General features: G+C 43.8%; 1 protein-coding gene across 1 annotated transcript in view; it reads right to left on the bottom strand.

Annotated features, from left to right (window-relative positions):
• Positions 1–14,740, bottom strand: part of LOC310783759 (transcription initiation factor TFIID subunit 4-like) — a gene marked incomplete at both ends in the record, with an annotated part of 28,229 nt that extends 13,489 nt beyond the window's left edge. The window contains 7 exon segments of the mRNA XM_083644666.1: positions 1,822–1,907; positions 2,043–2,165; positions 2,373–2,537; positions 3,170–3,174; positions 7,917–8,066; positions 14,433–14,548; positions 14,664–14,740. Coding sequence (XP_083500792.1) covers positions 1,822–1,907; positions 2,043–2,165; positions 2,373–2,537; positions 3,170–3,174; positions 7,917–8,066; positions 14,433–14,548; positions 14,664–14,740 — 722 coding nt within the window.
• Positions 14,741–16,295: the final 1,555 nt, after the last annotated feature.

Below are 16,295 nucleotides of genomic sequence, written 5' to 3'. Positions count from 1 at the left end.
ACTTACATACATGAAGTCTGGACAATGTCCATTGAATCAGGTCTGCAAATGAAATGGCACGGGAATATTAATGCTTTGTAAGAGGCCATTTACACTTGGGCGTTGACATGCATTTTCTGCAATCTGATTGCAATCTGATCGCAGAAAACGCATGTTAGCAGCGCCAGGTGTAAATGGCCTCTAAAATTGCCATGTAACAATATAACAGAAGTCATCCCAACGTTGTCGTCAACACGCCCACTGGCTCATTGTGGCTAAACTGATCAAAATTGATGTGCTTATTGGAAAGTAGATGGAACAGCTGAACCTGGAGCAACATTGTCACCATTGTTATTATTATTGTTATATTGTATCTTCTCTTTCTCATGTCAAATACTGCCTCTCCTCTCTGACAGTATTCTGATGCTACTTTGTGGCTTACTAGCCTCATCCCGCCACTCACAAGCACCGCCCGACTACAAACGCTGAGCATGCAGCATCTTATCCAATCAGCTTTCTGGAAAGGATCCACTTCCTGATATGGAGCAGCAGGGTGAGGACACGCAGCATCAATCACATGATACAACACGAAGAGTGCCGATCAGAGCAATTTAGAGAGAGAGTGGCGTCAGCGGTAGGGTTGCCAACATTCCATCCCAGCAATACGGGACGGTCGGACCCCCCCCCCCCCCGCCGGGGCTATGATATAAAAAAAAATACATTCAACTCTAAAAAATGTGTTATGTTATTCCCTTTACAGTGTTTATTTTCTGTTTTCATTACTAGCTGTTATTGCCATTTCCCTTGATAGAGAAACATTTCACATAATATTGAAAGGTTTGCAAATGTGTGATTTGAATCTGGTCTTTCAAATGTGACTTTGAAAATAATCACACACCAAAGAAGATGGCATAACTGCTGAACTGCTAAATTTTATTTAGCCAGGTACAAAGTAGGCTATAAATGGGGTAATAATGCCCATAAATATCCATAAGTAAACAAACATCTGTACGTTTTTTTTTTTTTTTTTTCTACAAACGTCTGTAAGTGTCCTTCATGGGGGGAGTCAGTCAGCTTAACCCACGTGTACTTCTCTTCCCAAACTTTACTAACAAAGTATTTTCTTTTTTGGAGGGCCGGTGCCTGCATCGCCGTCTCCATCGCTTTCATGCCCACGTCGTGCGCTCATTTTTCCACATGAGTGATTGTGGCACACCACACGCTACTCTTGAATAATATAGCCGCGCCCACCTGAGAGTCTCTCTCACACACACACACACACACACACACACACACACACACACACACACACACACACACACACACACACACACACACACACACACACACACACACACAAACACCCGCTCTGTGCAGCTGTGCCTGCCCCCTGTCATCAACTGAGCGGCTGCGGCACGCCGGCACCCCCAGGGTCCTAGCGCCCTTCGCGTTATCTCATACAGCACACAAACACAGGTCGCAATATATATGCCTCTTCCCTTAAAAACGGGACAAGTGGCGTCCCGTACGGGACACGTCTCTTTTGACCCAAATACGGGATGTCCCGGCTAATACGGGACTGTTGGCAACCCTAGTCAGCGGAGGACCAAAATGCGTGACTCATTAGCCAATGAACAGCCAGGAAGGGGTCTCGCGCTACTTCTGAATGCTAAAATAAAGCTGATAATGTACAATTTGATTATTAAAAAAAACAAAACTTTCAAAGTACAACACAAACTGTCCATTTTGCTGCGACTCGACAGTGCTGCTTAATCCAGGACCTTACTTCCTGGAACTCTTGAGGGTAAAAAACGGGTCCATTGGAGTGAATGGAGATGTCACGACGAAGGCACAAGATACGGCTGTGGCGAGGAGTTGAGCTCCCGGTATAACCTACTGGTGAAATCCTCCGGCTCAATCTTCCCCTCCTGTGGTGCAATAAACACACAGAGAGAGGATTAGAGGAGACGCATCTGAAAGGACGTGTGTGTGTGTGTGTGTGTGTGTGTGTGTGTGTGTGTGAGTGGGGGGGGGGAGGGGATGGGGGGGCTAAAAACATGTACCAGCAGGCTCTTGACCAGTTCTTTGACGTTGGCGATGGTCTCGGAGGTCTGCTTCCCGCTAGATGCCAGCTTGATCAGCGTGGACAGGAAGTTTTTACACTTCTTCACATTCTCCAGCGTCTCCTGCAAACATGCACACACACCAAAACACCAGGACATGTTTTCTTGAATATACACACTACATTGGAAACAGAAATGCAACGCGAAATGCAACAATATTCTAAAATCACATATATATATATTTCTGATATAATGTGCACAATTAAGAATCAGTGAAGCTCATAACTGAACTTCTGATGAAACGCAGAAGCATGCGAGGTTAGTACTTACAGGAGTTATAGCAGTGATATTCGTGTGAGCAATAGGGGTCCCAGCGGCCCCGGGGAGCCCGACCCTCTGTGTTACCACTGTGGCTGCGGATCCGGGCTGCACCGCAGTGGGCGTCCCCAGCGGCTGTCCTGGGGCGGTGGCAGTTCCTCCCAGCATGATGGTGTTCTGTACGAGTCAGTGGAGACGAGAGACAGTCATGGGATGAGAGCAGGAGAAATGACAGGGTCATGATAACAATTTGACAGGTCTGGTCTAGGGGCACAATGGACTCGACTTGTGCCGAGACAAATATATATACCGTATAATATATTTTTTTTTTACTGTTATTTTTTCCAAGGAAGGGCTGTGCTAAATACGCATGCTCTTCATCTAGCACTACGCTGCTCCACATTTGTACTTTTCCATACATACACAATGGGAGTTGTACTTTTCCATACATACACAATGGGAGTTGTACTTTTCCATACATACACAATGGGAGTTGTACTTTTCCATACATACACAATGGGAGTTGTACTTTTCCATACATACACAATGGGAGTTGTACTTTTCCATACATACACAATGGGAGTTGTACTTTTCCATACATACACAATGGGAGCTTGCTCAAGTACCTATAATAATAATAATAATAATACATCAGATTTATATAGCGCTTTTCCAAGTGCTCAAAGACGCTTACCTATGGCTGGTAAACAAAAGAAAATATATATAAAACATGTACAAGAATAGCTGTGCCTGAACTTTGCACTCAAACTCCAAAGTTCCACAGATTTCTCAAGCTGGCTCCCACCAACGTGCGCTGAGAGAGAAGGAGCAAGGACAAGACAAGGAGCACGGCTGAGAGACATCAAGTGTAAAACAGAGCGCTACAAAAAGAGCCCTATACCCTCCATACCACCCTTATCCATCCGCAGCAGCTCCACTAAGATGGGCAGCCCCTTCTCTTTACGCACCGCTGCACGGATGTATGCTGCAAACCACACACACACACACACACACACACACACACACACACACACACACACACACACACAAAGGGTGTTGACACCATGGGACACAGTTTAACAAGGCCAGGTCGAAAACTGGCATACGGCCTGTGCATGGGATCGTCACCCATGTATACCCATACACATTTTAACAATCAACAGAACACATAAACCGTCGTCTGATGATTTTCCACCTTTTTTCCCTGTTTGTGTCTAGGGATGCAGGATATTATGGATTTCTTTAAACAATACGATAACCCATAAATATCTGCTTCGATACTCGATACAGATACGATACTCGATACCTAATGGATAAGAAACAGAATGTCGACAAAAAAAAAAAAAAAAACACGATTTCAGACGGACAAGCCCGTCTTTATTGTCACACGATTACACATCAACACATGCACGGAGGGCCACAAACACACACATGCTGACGGTGGCCGGTGAAATTTGTCCTCTGCATTTAACCCATCCTGGCTTGTCCTTTCCTCCGGGGGGCAGGCCAGGAGCAGTGGTCGCTTTCTCGTACAGCGCCCGGGGACCAACTTCGGATGTTGTCGTCACTGGTCAGATGACGATGACGATCTGATCTTCTGCATGTTTTTAGTGGGGGGGTTATATACGGAGGAACCCCCCTGGGGGAGCACGGGGAGAACATGCAAACTCCACACAGACAGAAAGGCCCTTACGACAAGATACCCCACCTGGGCAGTAGGCACTGAAGATATGGGGGGGGACACAACCACAGCGCCCACAGTGTCCCAGGCGAGAATCGAACTCAGGACCTTCTGACTGTGAGGCGACAGCTCTACCACTGAGCCACCGTGCCCCCCTCACCTCACAAGGGTGATCACATTCACAAATTCAAGGTTTAGTAACACCCTTAACAGTCACTGTTGGATTGAAGGACACCTTTTGAAATGTGTATCTCTGGTGTTAGAAGACCACCATATTAACTGAATGTTTCTGTGTTAGAAGAATAACGCCATATTAACTGAATGTCTCTCTGTGATAGACCAACGCCATAATGTAGGCCAGTGGTTCCCAAATGGTGTGCCAAGGCACACAGGTGTGCCTTGGGATTTTGCATTATTGCAATTGCAAATATAGCCTAAAACTATACAAAAAGTGGGTGTGTTGCTGCTTTGATATAGTAATTTTGCAAAGTTTCAAATTAATTCCTAGAGTAATATATTTTGTCAAATTGTATTTGACATTAGTAAATAAAAAAGCATTTAGCATTTAGAGTGATAAGAATAATAGAGGCTATTTTGCACCGATAGACTTAGGCTATATAGGTGTGCCTTGAGATTTTGTCGTGCCATTTGGTATGCTATGGGCACAAAAAGTTTGGAAACCACTGATGTAGGCTATCTCTATGTATCTCTTAATACAATATTTTTCTTTACTCTTTACAAATTATATAGCCATGTACATTGCACTCTTCACAGTTCACAACAACCTATCAGTCAATGTCTGAGACAGGTCCTTTGCCTGTCTCATTGAAAACAGAATAGAAAAATATAAACTGCAGCACTCTGCACAGCACACTATAGGCTATGTAAAATGGCTCAGACTGAAAAGTTATTAGTGTGTCTGTCCAGTAACACACGATAACATAGTAAGGCTACATTCAGTCCAAACGCGTTTTTGGAGCTTCCAGCATCTTTCTGCAATTAATTCTCTATGTAAGGACGCGCTAGACGTCCTCCTCTTTTAATGAACGCACCTGGCGTTTAGCGCTGGTGGCGTCTGTTGTTTTTGTAGGAGCGCTGTGGGCGTTTTAAAGCTGAAAAAAGTTGAACATTGAGGAAAAGCGCCCTGATCGTCTTTTTCACTCTTCCTACCTTTTCTCCTCCGGAGGGATTTTCAACCTCTGCTGCCAGATATATGGCAGATGAAGGTCGTTTGACCGAAACGTTGCAGCAATTATATGAATAAAAGCCTTTAAGTGGTAGTCAGTGTGCGGGAGTCCTCCTTTTCAACTGATCCTGCTTTTCCGACGCACCTGACGTACACGGTTGTGCAGAGATTTCCTCTCTTTGATACAACCTCTGCTGCTGCCAGAATTAGTAATAATCTGGCTTTCATGTTGACAGTGAACAACATCAAACATACAAAACTAGCTGGCTACCGTCCGTGTGGTCGTTGTGTTCTGATCTGTACTGCACGCGACTACAGGGGAAAACAAACGGAGCACAAAAAAAATGCTCCGTGCGCTGTGTTTTGTGCACAATGAAAGCACTCTCAACATGATTTTCATAGTGTTCTGACTGAAAAAAGCGCTTTGGGTGTGAACGCCGCCTCAGGGTAACCCAGGTTATTTATTTTGTTGTGACACATTACAGATGTCACGCTTTCCCGACGGCTCCTGAACGCGTCATGTGCAGGAGGCTGGCACATGGTGGAAATCATCAGAACTGTGTCCAAACTAAAGCTTTCGCCGTAGTTCAAACCTATAGTATAGGCTATGCAAAAATAGGCTATTCTATACTGCACCAAATACATTATAATTCACAGCCTGCCCTATGGCACATCCACTGTGCATGGAGGCAATAGTAGCTACTACTGAATATCTTTTATTTTGATACTGATTCTATTCACCTTATGTAGCCCCGCCCACTTGACCCGTTTGTGTTAGGATTTCCTGTTCAAGACCCCGGCTGTTTTGCCTGGTCAAACCAGAGATCCTTCTCTGGTCAAAGCTAGTGACTCACTGGAAGCAGGCTGCAGGGATAAGCTCTGCCGCAGCTCTGTTAGTCTCTCTCCTCAGTGTCGAGCACCTCAATGAAGAGAAAGGAAGTGAAGTGGGAGAGCGAGTCCACAAAGCACCAGTTCACACAAATGAATTTGAGGCTCCCTAAATTTGTGACTCCCTAAACTGTTTTTATGATCTGCCATACCTGTGGGTGCTTCTCATTCATCAAACAAGATTAAATAGCAGAGTAACCTAAAGAACTACAAGCAGCTTTAGGCAAACAAGAGCTCTGATCAACTCACCGTAGAGCACCAGCGGGGATTAGTCCAGAAGTAGCATGCAAGGCAGAGGGCCCGGACTTCCTGGATCTTACGGGGAAAAGTCAATGGGGTTTTATAATGGGGATTTCACTTAAATGCATAAAATAAGCTCTGTGGTTATTGGTTAACGTAAGTTTATGAAACTGCGGCCTTTGTGTCAGCACGATAATCTTCACAAACGTGAATCACTTTTATGCCTTTTGAAGCGTTTTCTAAAAATCACGTTTAAAATAAAAACGCATTTACGTTTCAAAAGTCATCAAAGTGCTACTCGTTTGTGAAGATTATCTGCTGAGCCGCAGTTTCATAAACTTTTGTTAACCACAGAGCTTATTTTATGCATTTAAGTGAAATCCTCATTCTAAGACCCCATTGACTTTCCCCCGTAAGATCCAGGATGTCCGGGACTTCCACCTTCCGACTACAAAAATGCGTCATCCCTGCGGTACTCTATTGTGCGGTGAAACAACTGATAAGCAGGGATGCTTTTGTAGCATAGAGGTTGGTGAATGAGGGGGCTCACTGGGGGCTCACTAAATTCAGATTTGACACAGGCATTCCCATAATGCATCTGTCACAGGCTTCCTATAATGCAGCTCACAGGACCTATCGTGCATTCCTTTATAACTGGGGACTGGTAATCTTACGACTTCAAAGGTCATGAGCTGGGCGGTGACGTCATCAGAGCTGGTATGTCCCATTCCAAACTCGTAGGAGTCTCAGCAGCCCCAACCTCAAAAATCCAAGATGGCTGCGCCGCGCAACAACAGTAGTAGTATAATCGTAGTAATGTTGTTTAGCACTTCTGTTTTGTTTGTGTCTCATTAAATCAGCTGTACACACAGCACTGCCTAACATCTATCTGTGTGGACATGAGGCTGCAGTGTTTGTATGCGCAAATTGCCGCGAAATACCATGTTGTCAATTTTATTGCTAACAATGGCTAGCCTGGCTAGCGACTGGATCTGACCAATGAACAGTGAACTTCCCAGCTCAAGTTTTCTGCAAATGGAACGCTAACAAAACGGATGTGATGTCATTTAGCCTCCACATCCCAGTTATTTTGCGATAAAGGAACGCACCACTAGTTATTTGTAACCATCTCTGAAGCTGATTCTTGATGTGTGGCCGTTTTTAAACTCCCCAAAGCTACTGTAGCTAATGACAGGGGGTTCAAGTCCATCCCCAGCTTGGCCAACAGGGAAATCTAACTGGTTACGGAGACTATTTGCAGGCTAATTGGCTATTACAGAACCAAAAGCAACTTCCCAAGCCAATCACAGGAATGTAATAGCATTTTCCCTCTGACACAGGCTGGCTATTTTCCACCCTTAACCTCAGTGATGGGTATCGACCGCTTACAGATGGAAATGTAGGTTAGCCATCAATGGCTACCCTTCATGTCCGACTGTAGACTTCAAAGTGGCCATCCATGTATGGGTTGGGTTTAGAAGAAGATAGATAAAGATGAGAGAGGATGAGAGAGAAAATAGGACAAACCAACTGATCGACACACGGAGACACACATTCTTACCCAGACAGTCTCCAGATTGCCATTCCAGACACTGGCCATAGGGGAAGGAGATGACGTAGGCCGTGGAGTCGACGCAGCGCTGGGCACTGCCACACCACATGTACTCCATGGCCTGGCTGGTGCAGTTGGCACAGTTGGTGTGCAGGGCTTCTTACAGGACAGACGGGAACTCTGATTGGGATTACCTGAACAGAAGAGCCAATTCATCCTAACGCTGTTTGAAAAGTGTGACACCTACACTTAAAGGAACACTCCGCCTATTTTCAACCAGCTTTGTATCATTAGAACATCAATAGTATATCAGAAAACTGTAAACTGTTTTGAAGTCTGTCATTTAATTTGACAGTTATTGAGTGTTAAAGTGTGGACCAGTGACATCACTGGTCCACACTAACTCAAATGAATAACTCATTAACTCAAATCAACTCTCAATAACTGTCAAACTATTCATCATTCATCTAGTTTGACAGTTATTGAGAGTTGATTTGAGTTAATGAGTTATTAATTTGAGTTAGTGTGGACCAGTGATGTCACTGGTCCACACTTTAACACTCAATAACTGTCAAATTAAATGACAGACTTCAAACCGTTTACAGTTTTCTGATATACTACTGATTTTCTAATGATACAAAGCTGGTTGAAAATGGGCGGAGCGTTCCTTTAAGCATGACATGACAATGGGCAATATTGTTGAGACAATTGAGATTGAGACAGTTCAACAAGCACATAACCATAGAAACCATAGAAACCATAGAAAAACAAAAACAAAAAAAAATTAAGAAAAAAAATTACTAAAATTATCTCGTAATTAACCCTAACCCAGCTTGAATGTGAATATTTTCTGGTTTATTTAGTCTTCTAGGACAGTAAACTGATTATCAATGGGGTCAACTTGGGCTTTGGCGAAAAAGTAAGCATCATTTGTCAGTTTTGTGACATTTTATAGTCCAAAGGACTAATCGATTAGTCGAGAAAAGAATCGTCAGATTAATCCATAATGAAAATAATGGTTAGTTGCAGCCATAGGTCACTTTGGCACCATCCAGCAGCATCGGTTTGGGCCTTCAAAAAGGACAAGAAAGCCGTGTCTCAATCTCTAATCTCAATCTCAATCTCATAAACACGGGCTAGAATTAAACTAAACTCTTCAAATGGGAGACTTAATCAGCCTTTTTTTTTTTATGACCGCCTTCCCATTAAATAACAGCACTTCTAGAGATAGGACAGGAACTTTATTCTAAAGCCTATAATCCCCATCTCTGGAGAAAATGCCTTAATAAGGAATTCTTGAAAGGCTGCGGGATTGGCCAACTTAAAATATTCAATGTCAAGTTTTTGAACCGATTTCACTACTTTGGTTCAAAGTCAAGCAACAGCACTTTGGAATAACTTTCCACCACAGGGAACGATGATGAATGCTTGGACCGGTGGGGGGAAAGAACAAGAAAAAAAGAGAGTTGAACATGGGGATCAAAGGGGGCTTTAATAACATTGAGCAACACCTAGCTGTGCTATTCTGCCAGATCTGAGTCACCATCCCGCAGAACACAAAAAACCTTGCTACACAATTAACCTTTCCTAAGTCCCGCCCTTTTTTGATCTGTGCGCCAATAACAGTTGGACAAGCTTGTAGCAGCCTATGATGGAGCTAGTGTCCTCTAGAGAGAGAGTGGCGTCAGCGGAGGACCAAAATGCATGAATCATTAGCCAATAGAGAGCCGCAGGGATGACGTATTTTTGTAGGCAGAATGCGGAAGTCCCGAACTTCCTGGTTCTTCACTGTTTCTGTCTATGGGATTTTTGATGATCATAAATGTTCTGTCAGAATATAAGAAAATGATGAGAATAGATCTGCGTGAAGATGGGGAGATTTCATGATCTGCATCTGATCTGAGGTCAACTCAGGCTGGTTTCCCCCCTCAGGGTTTCTAATTGCCCGCGGGGTGGCTCCTCCCAACACAGGCAGCAAAGGTAAGACCAAGGTAAGACGTTCACTGACAGCCCGTGTCAATCCAGAGGAAACAGACGCGTACGTGGTGACAGTATCTCAAAGGTGCGACAAGAGGTGTCAGTCTGACACCACAGCCCCCCCCCCCCCCCGCTCTGGCAGCCATCACAGTGGAAGTACACAGCTAGCCCTAGTATGAACGTTTCAACGTTAGCATTAGCTAGCCCTAGTATGAACGTTTCAACGTTAGCATCAGCTAGCCCTAGTATGAACGTTTCAAAGGGTTAGGCCAGCGAACCCACGGGATCGGCGGCTCGCCAGGCAGTGCGAGGAACAGGGAGAGAGGTGAGAGCAGAGAATCCATCATCCTCGTTGGCAATGTTATGTTTAATAACTAGTGGACCACAGCGTAACTGGTAAACGTTTTATTTTCATGCGGTCACACTGGCTCCATGTTTACAATTACAACCACACCTCTTTCCAGCAGGGCAGACTGTCGTAAAGCTGCCTGTCTTAAAGGTACAGCCACAGCTGATGTGACGCAGACGTGTAGTCGGTTATGATTTAATATCCGGTTAGCCATGTACACGGTGACATCCCTAACACTGACCTTGATTTGTTGAGATGGGCCTTCTTTTAGGCGGCTAAATTAAGTTTTTGCTCAGAGCTGGTTTCTGCTGCTCCTAACTAGGAGCGGCACCGGGTGCATTCTACTGTGGGTAGACTACTGACTTCTAATGCATACAACCCCACGTCAAAACAAATATCCCTTTAACTACGCCGACTGTGTGCAGACAGCACCAGGAAAGATGAACACAGCCGGTATTATCCTTTAAACATGTATCACTGTGGCAGGTTAATGTCAATGAGTGTTCAATATGTGCAGTTACCTCTTTATTTTCATTGAGTTCAATTCTGCAATGCTCCCTGGAGACTTGAGGAAGCTGAATGCAAATATCACAATCAGGTGTCCTATGAGATAGATCACAGAGAAGCAAGTTGTCAGTGTAACAAACAAACTTAGAAGACTTGTTCATCACATCTGATCGAAAGACAAGATCATTTTCTACAACCAGAGAAACAGCACTGTAATTCTACGTCATGTGATTTATGTTGCTACTGATATAACCTCGCATCACCAGGCTCTCAGAGCCTGGTAAGCATTACTACAGGCAGGAAGACCCGCCCCTCGTTCCAGTAGATCTTCTGCTTTGTGTCCATCTGTGTTTTCGTTCCGCCGATTTTACAGTTTTGACCGGTGTGTGTTAGGCGGCGATACATTTGGTTTTAGTTTCCATAGCTGGAAAACTCTGAGCAAGGTTTTTCCATCATATTGTGTGTAACAAGAACAAAATGTGTTTCAGACAGTGTAGGAAATTAAAACTAATATTTTGAATTGTGGGGGCACTTAAAAAAAACATTGTGCATTTGCTAAAGCATAGTGTGAACAACAGCACTGTTTATGTGTGTTCTTCATCGTCTTCTTCTAGCAACCAGCTTGCAGGTGCTGAGTGTATGTTAGAGATGGAAATGGGAATTAACTTAATTGAATGAAAATAAAAAATATAAAAATCTTGGGGGCAATTTTTCCCCCTGGATCATGGCTTTTAGGGGCATTCTTGAGATTTCTTGGGGCACTTTTGCCCTTGCCCCTGGCTAAATTCCTACACTGGTTTCAGATGTTTGTGTCAAGAGTAGTGACTTCTTCATTGAGAGTGCATAAGCGACCTCCAAGCCCACCTGGAAACTTTAAAACCAGATGACTGTTTAAAACCAAGGTGGCTATAAACCAGGGATGCAAAGTCATGGTGGATAGTGAAAAAGGTGACAGATACCAGGGTAGACACAAAATTATTCACTTAGGTGCCCTATTGTGGGATGAAAAAAGGTGACTGTCACCTAAAGGTGAGTTAGACATCACAATGAATGGTGACATCCAGACTATAAATTCTCAAAGTGTATAGACACACTAATGAGGGTTTCCAAATTCCGATCATGAAAGTTTGAAACCCTCAGTGTTTTGCTTGCACCTGTGTTGTTTACCCTGCCTTCTCGACACAAAATGACCCCCGTGAGAAACTATTGCATTCATCATCTCACTCACCTTCCAAACAAGCACGTCGGTGCATTAAGGGGAAATGCATTTCCATCTCCTCCGCTCCTCCTGATCACGATTATTTCCCCGTGTAACAGCATGTTGAACAGCAAATCATTTATGTTAGAACATCGCAGAGCAAGGATCCATTTTCTGGCTGACTTAACTCATCTAACGTTTAACAGGCAGCCAACTGCGGGGAAAGTGTGTGTGTGTGTGTGTTTTATTGTGATTCACTACAAAGAAATAAGATACATTAAGCTGAAATAAGATATATTATGATTACTACGAGACCGTGGGCCCACCGTCTGTAGCCAGGCTAAGCTCCGCTCCCGGTCAGCACAGGTGCCTACTCGGGGAAAAAGATCGCTCGTAGATTAGCTAGCTAGCTAGCGTTTTAACATGCCCTTACCTGCAAAACTGTTAAGTCAGGCCGATTTCCGGAATCCACAAACTTCGCTTCAAAAAAAGCTAATACGTTAACTGCCCGACGACGAGACTACCCTCCTCCTCCTCCTCCCATCCACGTTATGACGTGCTGACGTCATCCACTTTCTCTCCACTTTGCTTGCTGTGATTGGCTGTCTACTGGACGCGGCCATTACCCATAATTCCACGGGCGCACTTTAGCACATAGAATCGCAGATTAATCCTCATTAAAACTGAATTTTTAAATAAAATATGGATATATGAGTCCGTAAAACAGGTTAGTTTTATGTCATTGTATTGTTATGCATTTGGTGAATGAATGAAATATGTCACGTAAGTGGCACCATGATACAGATGTATATCCATATGTCTATCTATAAATACGTGACGTTGACGTTGGTATTTCAGTAGAGGGGGGTTGTGTAGTGCAGGGCAGGACCCGTTGCAATAAATCGGTCCGTCTGCTTGCATGCCTCGTCTGAAACGGAGATGACCAGAGATGACCAGAGCCGTGCCGAGCTCCAGCGAAGCAAGCAGGCAACTCGCCTGAGGCGAGGCATCACCAACCGGCTGGACACCCACGACTGCACACCCCCATCTGCTTTTTATTTTATAGCCTATGTATCAATATAGCCATGCATGATCCATGCTTAATTATGTTTATTGGAAAATACCGTAGGCTAAGCTATGCCTACTTCATTTTCTTATAACAATTTCAATTCAATGATAAGCTCTGTTAATTAGCTGTAAACGTGAAGATGCATTGAAAAATAGGCTATCAAGTGAATCAATCAACGGTACCCTATGAGGCCTATCTCCAATAATATGTCCATGGGCTATATACAGTATATATATATATATATATAGCGTCATTGTGGCTCTCACTAACCCAGGGAAGAGCTGCACTCGCTACACGTCCAGTCTCAGGGCACACTGGCATAAAAGCCTGTAGCCTATATGAATTTATTTTAATGTTTCTTTATTTGACCAGTTTTTAAAGCGAAATGTATATTTTTTATATGTTATTTGTGTGTATCTATGTATTTATGTATGTTTTTTTATGGACCATGAGTCTGCAATAAAGCTATCAATCAATCAATATATATATATATATGATCTAATATGAATCTATTTGATCTAATACACTTGGGTAGAACATCAGGTTGGCCCTGTGGTGGCAAGCCACACTTTTGAAGACTGTGAGAAACTTGAGTGTGAGTATCCCCAGACATTGATGCTTTGTTTGAAGATGTGCTTGGCAGCGGTAATGTACGTGGACTCCTTTGTGATGAGACACTAAGCTGGCACTGGGCCTTAATTAAAACAAAATACATTGGGTTTAGAAAACAGGAAGCGCTTTATTATTAGACTAGCAGCCTGCTGCCTGCTTACAAATAGCACCAGAGGTTTGTGAGCATGTACATAATACATGGCCCTTGCTTTTCCAGATACCAGGGGTTTAACTGGTGGTCTGTGGCACCCTGGTGGACCATGAAGGCATTGCAGGTATAAAAAAAGAAAAGCGCCCTGGGCTCAGTTTTTAAATCTGAACAAAAGTGCTGAAAGCACAACAGTGGCAAACAAGTTTGTTTTGTACAAAAAAAAAGGAGAAAAATCTCAACTGTGCAAAGACACAAAAGGAATACATGTATATTCTTGGCAACATTAAAACAGGCGTAGGCCTACTTGAAATCAAACAGAACTGTTAAATTCAGCTTAAGTGCTACAACGCATGCTTTGAAAGGAGCATACAAACCCAGTATAAACATTTAGAAAACATGCATTCAATTCCACATTCAAAGTTCAAGAAAAACATTTACACACAGGAAACATTCTAATTAAATCAGTGCAAAACTGCAAACATTGAAATACTGTCGAAAAAGCACAGCGAGAGAAGTTCCAGGTTGTTCAAGTCAATAGCTTAAGTGCTGCCACTGCATGAAATACAGCATCTAGTGAACTTCACCTGTATCTCTATTCAGGAAGTGAACTCTTCTCAAAAACCTTGGTGAACTTCACCTCTATCTCTTCTCAGGAAGTGGACTCCTCTCAAAAACCTTTGGCACCTTGGCAAAGCGCTTGTGAGAAATGCCGTTCTTGGCCTGCCATTGGTCCAGAGTGTACCTGGGAGTCATGTTCCTGAAACGTCTTTGGTAGTTTCTGAAAAGAAGCACATACAGCCTCCTGAGCAAAGCATACTAACTGAATCAAAACTGCTTTCCATGAACAATTCCACAAAGCGTAAAGAAAAACCATCGAGAGGATGTACCACTACCTGCGGGTGAGGTCAGAAGGATCCTGCCTCTGGATCTGGTCCGGCACAGCGGCCATCAACTTCTGCAGCTCGCTCATCACACCTTCTCAAAACAAATACACACTTTTAAGCCAGGTTGAGAAATCACATTTGTAATTACAGCAATGGCCTCAGGGGAGTACTACAGACTTCAGTCTAACAGACTGCTGGAGGAGTAGATATTACTCATTACAATTAATAGCCTTTTGACAGACATTTTTGCATGATTGTATCAACTGCCAATGTCCAAGTACACATTAGGGCTTCATCACATAATGTGCTTCCATCTCAAAGACAGCAAATGCACATGAAGTAAATGAAAAGTATCCAGAATGGTGGAAGTTATTGCAGCATCGTTGGAATGGAAACAGCTACAGTAGCTCCTTTGATTTCGCAGCTGAGCAGCAATTTATTTGATTGATCTATACATCCTGCTCCACAGGATGTACAGTTTTTTGTCTGGTGAGACCAAATTGACACACACTTCTGTACACCTTTTCTTCTGAGAATAGCATAGTTTTTGAATTATACTTCATACACACCCCAATGGATAACTGAACAATCAGCACTGACACACTGAACCAAACAACTTATGACTCATTTCCACCACATATAACAGCACTGTACAGCTCTACTCTACCTGGTCTTACTCGTCTCTACCTGATAGAGACTTTGCTTCCATAGAAAGTTTACTCGCCTCCGCCCACACCTGGTCGTCATAGCGACCGCATATCTGCCCATAGCCCAAGTAGGCTATAACGTATAACATTAAAATTAAATCCATACACGGAACTTTTAAACTGGTTATGAAATACTGGTGCCTCTATATGACCTACATGGGCAATGAGACCATCGGCCAGGAGAATTGCACACACTACGGGTAGTCTCTCCCCAGACTATTAGTGTCGTCTGATCGCAAAGTCATTACTGATTGGGGAAGACTGAATCCATCACTGGCATATGACTGGCCAAGTGAACGGTTCCCTCCCATAACCTGAGGGAAAGTGTCCCAGACCCAGAGAGAGATCTGCAGCATGCAGTAATGTAGTGTATCAGCGTAAGAACTCTCATGGGTCTGGCGTTGAGACTACGCTACTCGGAGAAGAGGAGCCACCACCCCGGCGGCCACTCACCAGGCAAGACCGCGGCTTTGCTAAACCCCCACCACCGGCCTAGCAGAGCCGACGTAACACACAACTACAAGGGCTTCCCGAGCAGCGGACTTTTTCTCTCTCAAAACAATTGAAAACCACCGTCATGTTAAGGCTGAGCAAGGAGATCGATTTTATTTCACCAGAGCCGAAGGTAGCAACACAAAAGACTGATGGAAATAACAAAAGAGAAGGTAAGTCCCACTAAACTGGTATCCAGCATTGACAGAAAGTATCCAGACACAGCAGACACGATTCTGCCTGACCAATCAGTCGTCTGCAGTGTTTTCACGTCACTGTATGGTACCGGCTGGAACCTCAACAAAGCAGGGAGCAAAACTAGCACGACTCAACCCGGGCGGTCCAGCTTTTTGCTTGGAGGAATGAGACAAAAAAGCGAGTCGAGCTGGGCGGGGCCGCTAATACCAGAGGTGGAAATGGGCCATTAAATGCTTATGGCAGA

This window comes from Poromitra crassiceps, assembly GCF_964638095.1.
Source record: "Poromitra crassiceps genome assembly, chromosome: 10".
Classification (NCBI taxonomy): Eukaryota; Metazoa; Chordata; class Actinopteri; order Beryciformes; family Melamphaidae; genus Poromitra; species Poromitra crassiceps.
This window is presented reverse-complemented; position numbering and strand designations above follow the sequence as displayed.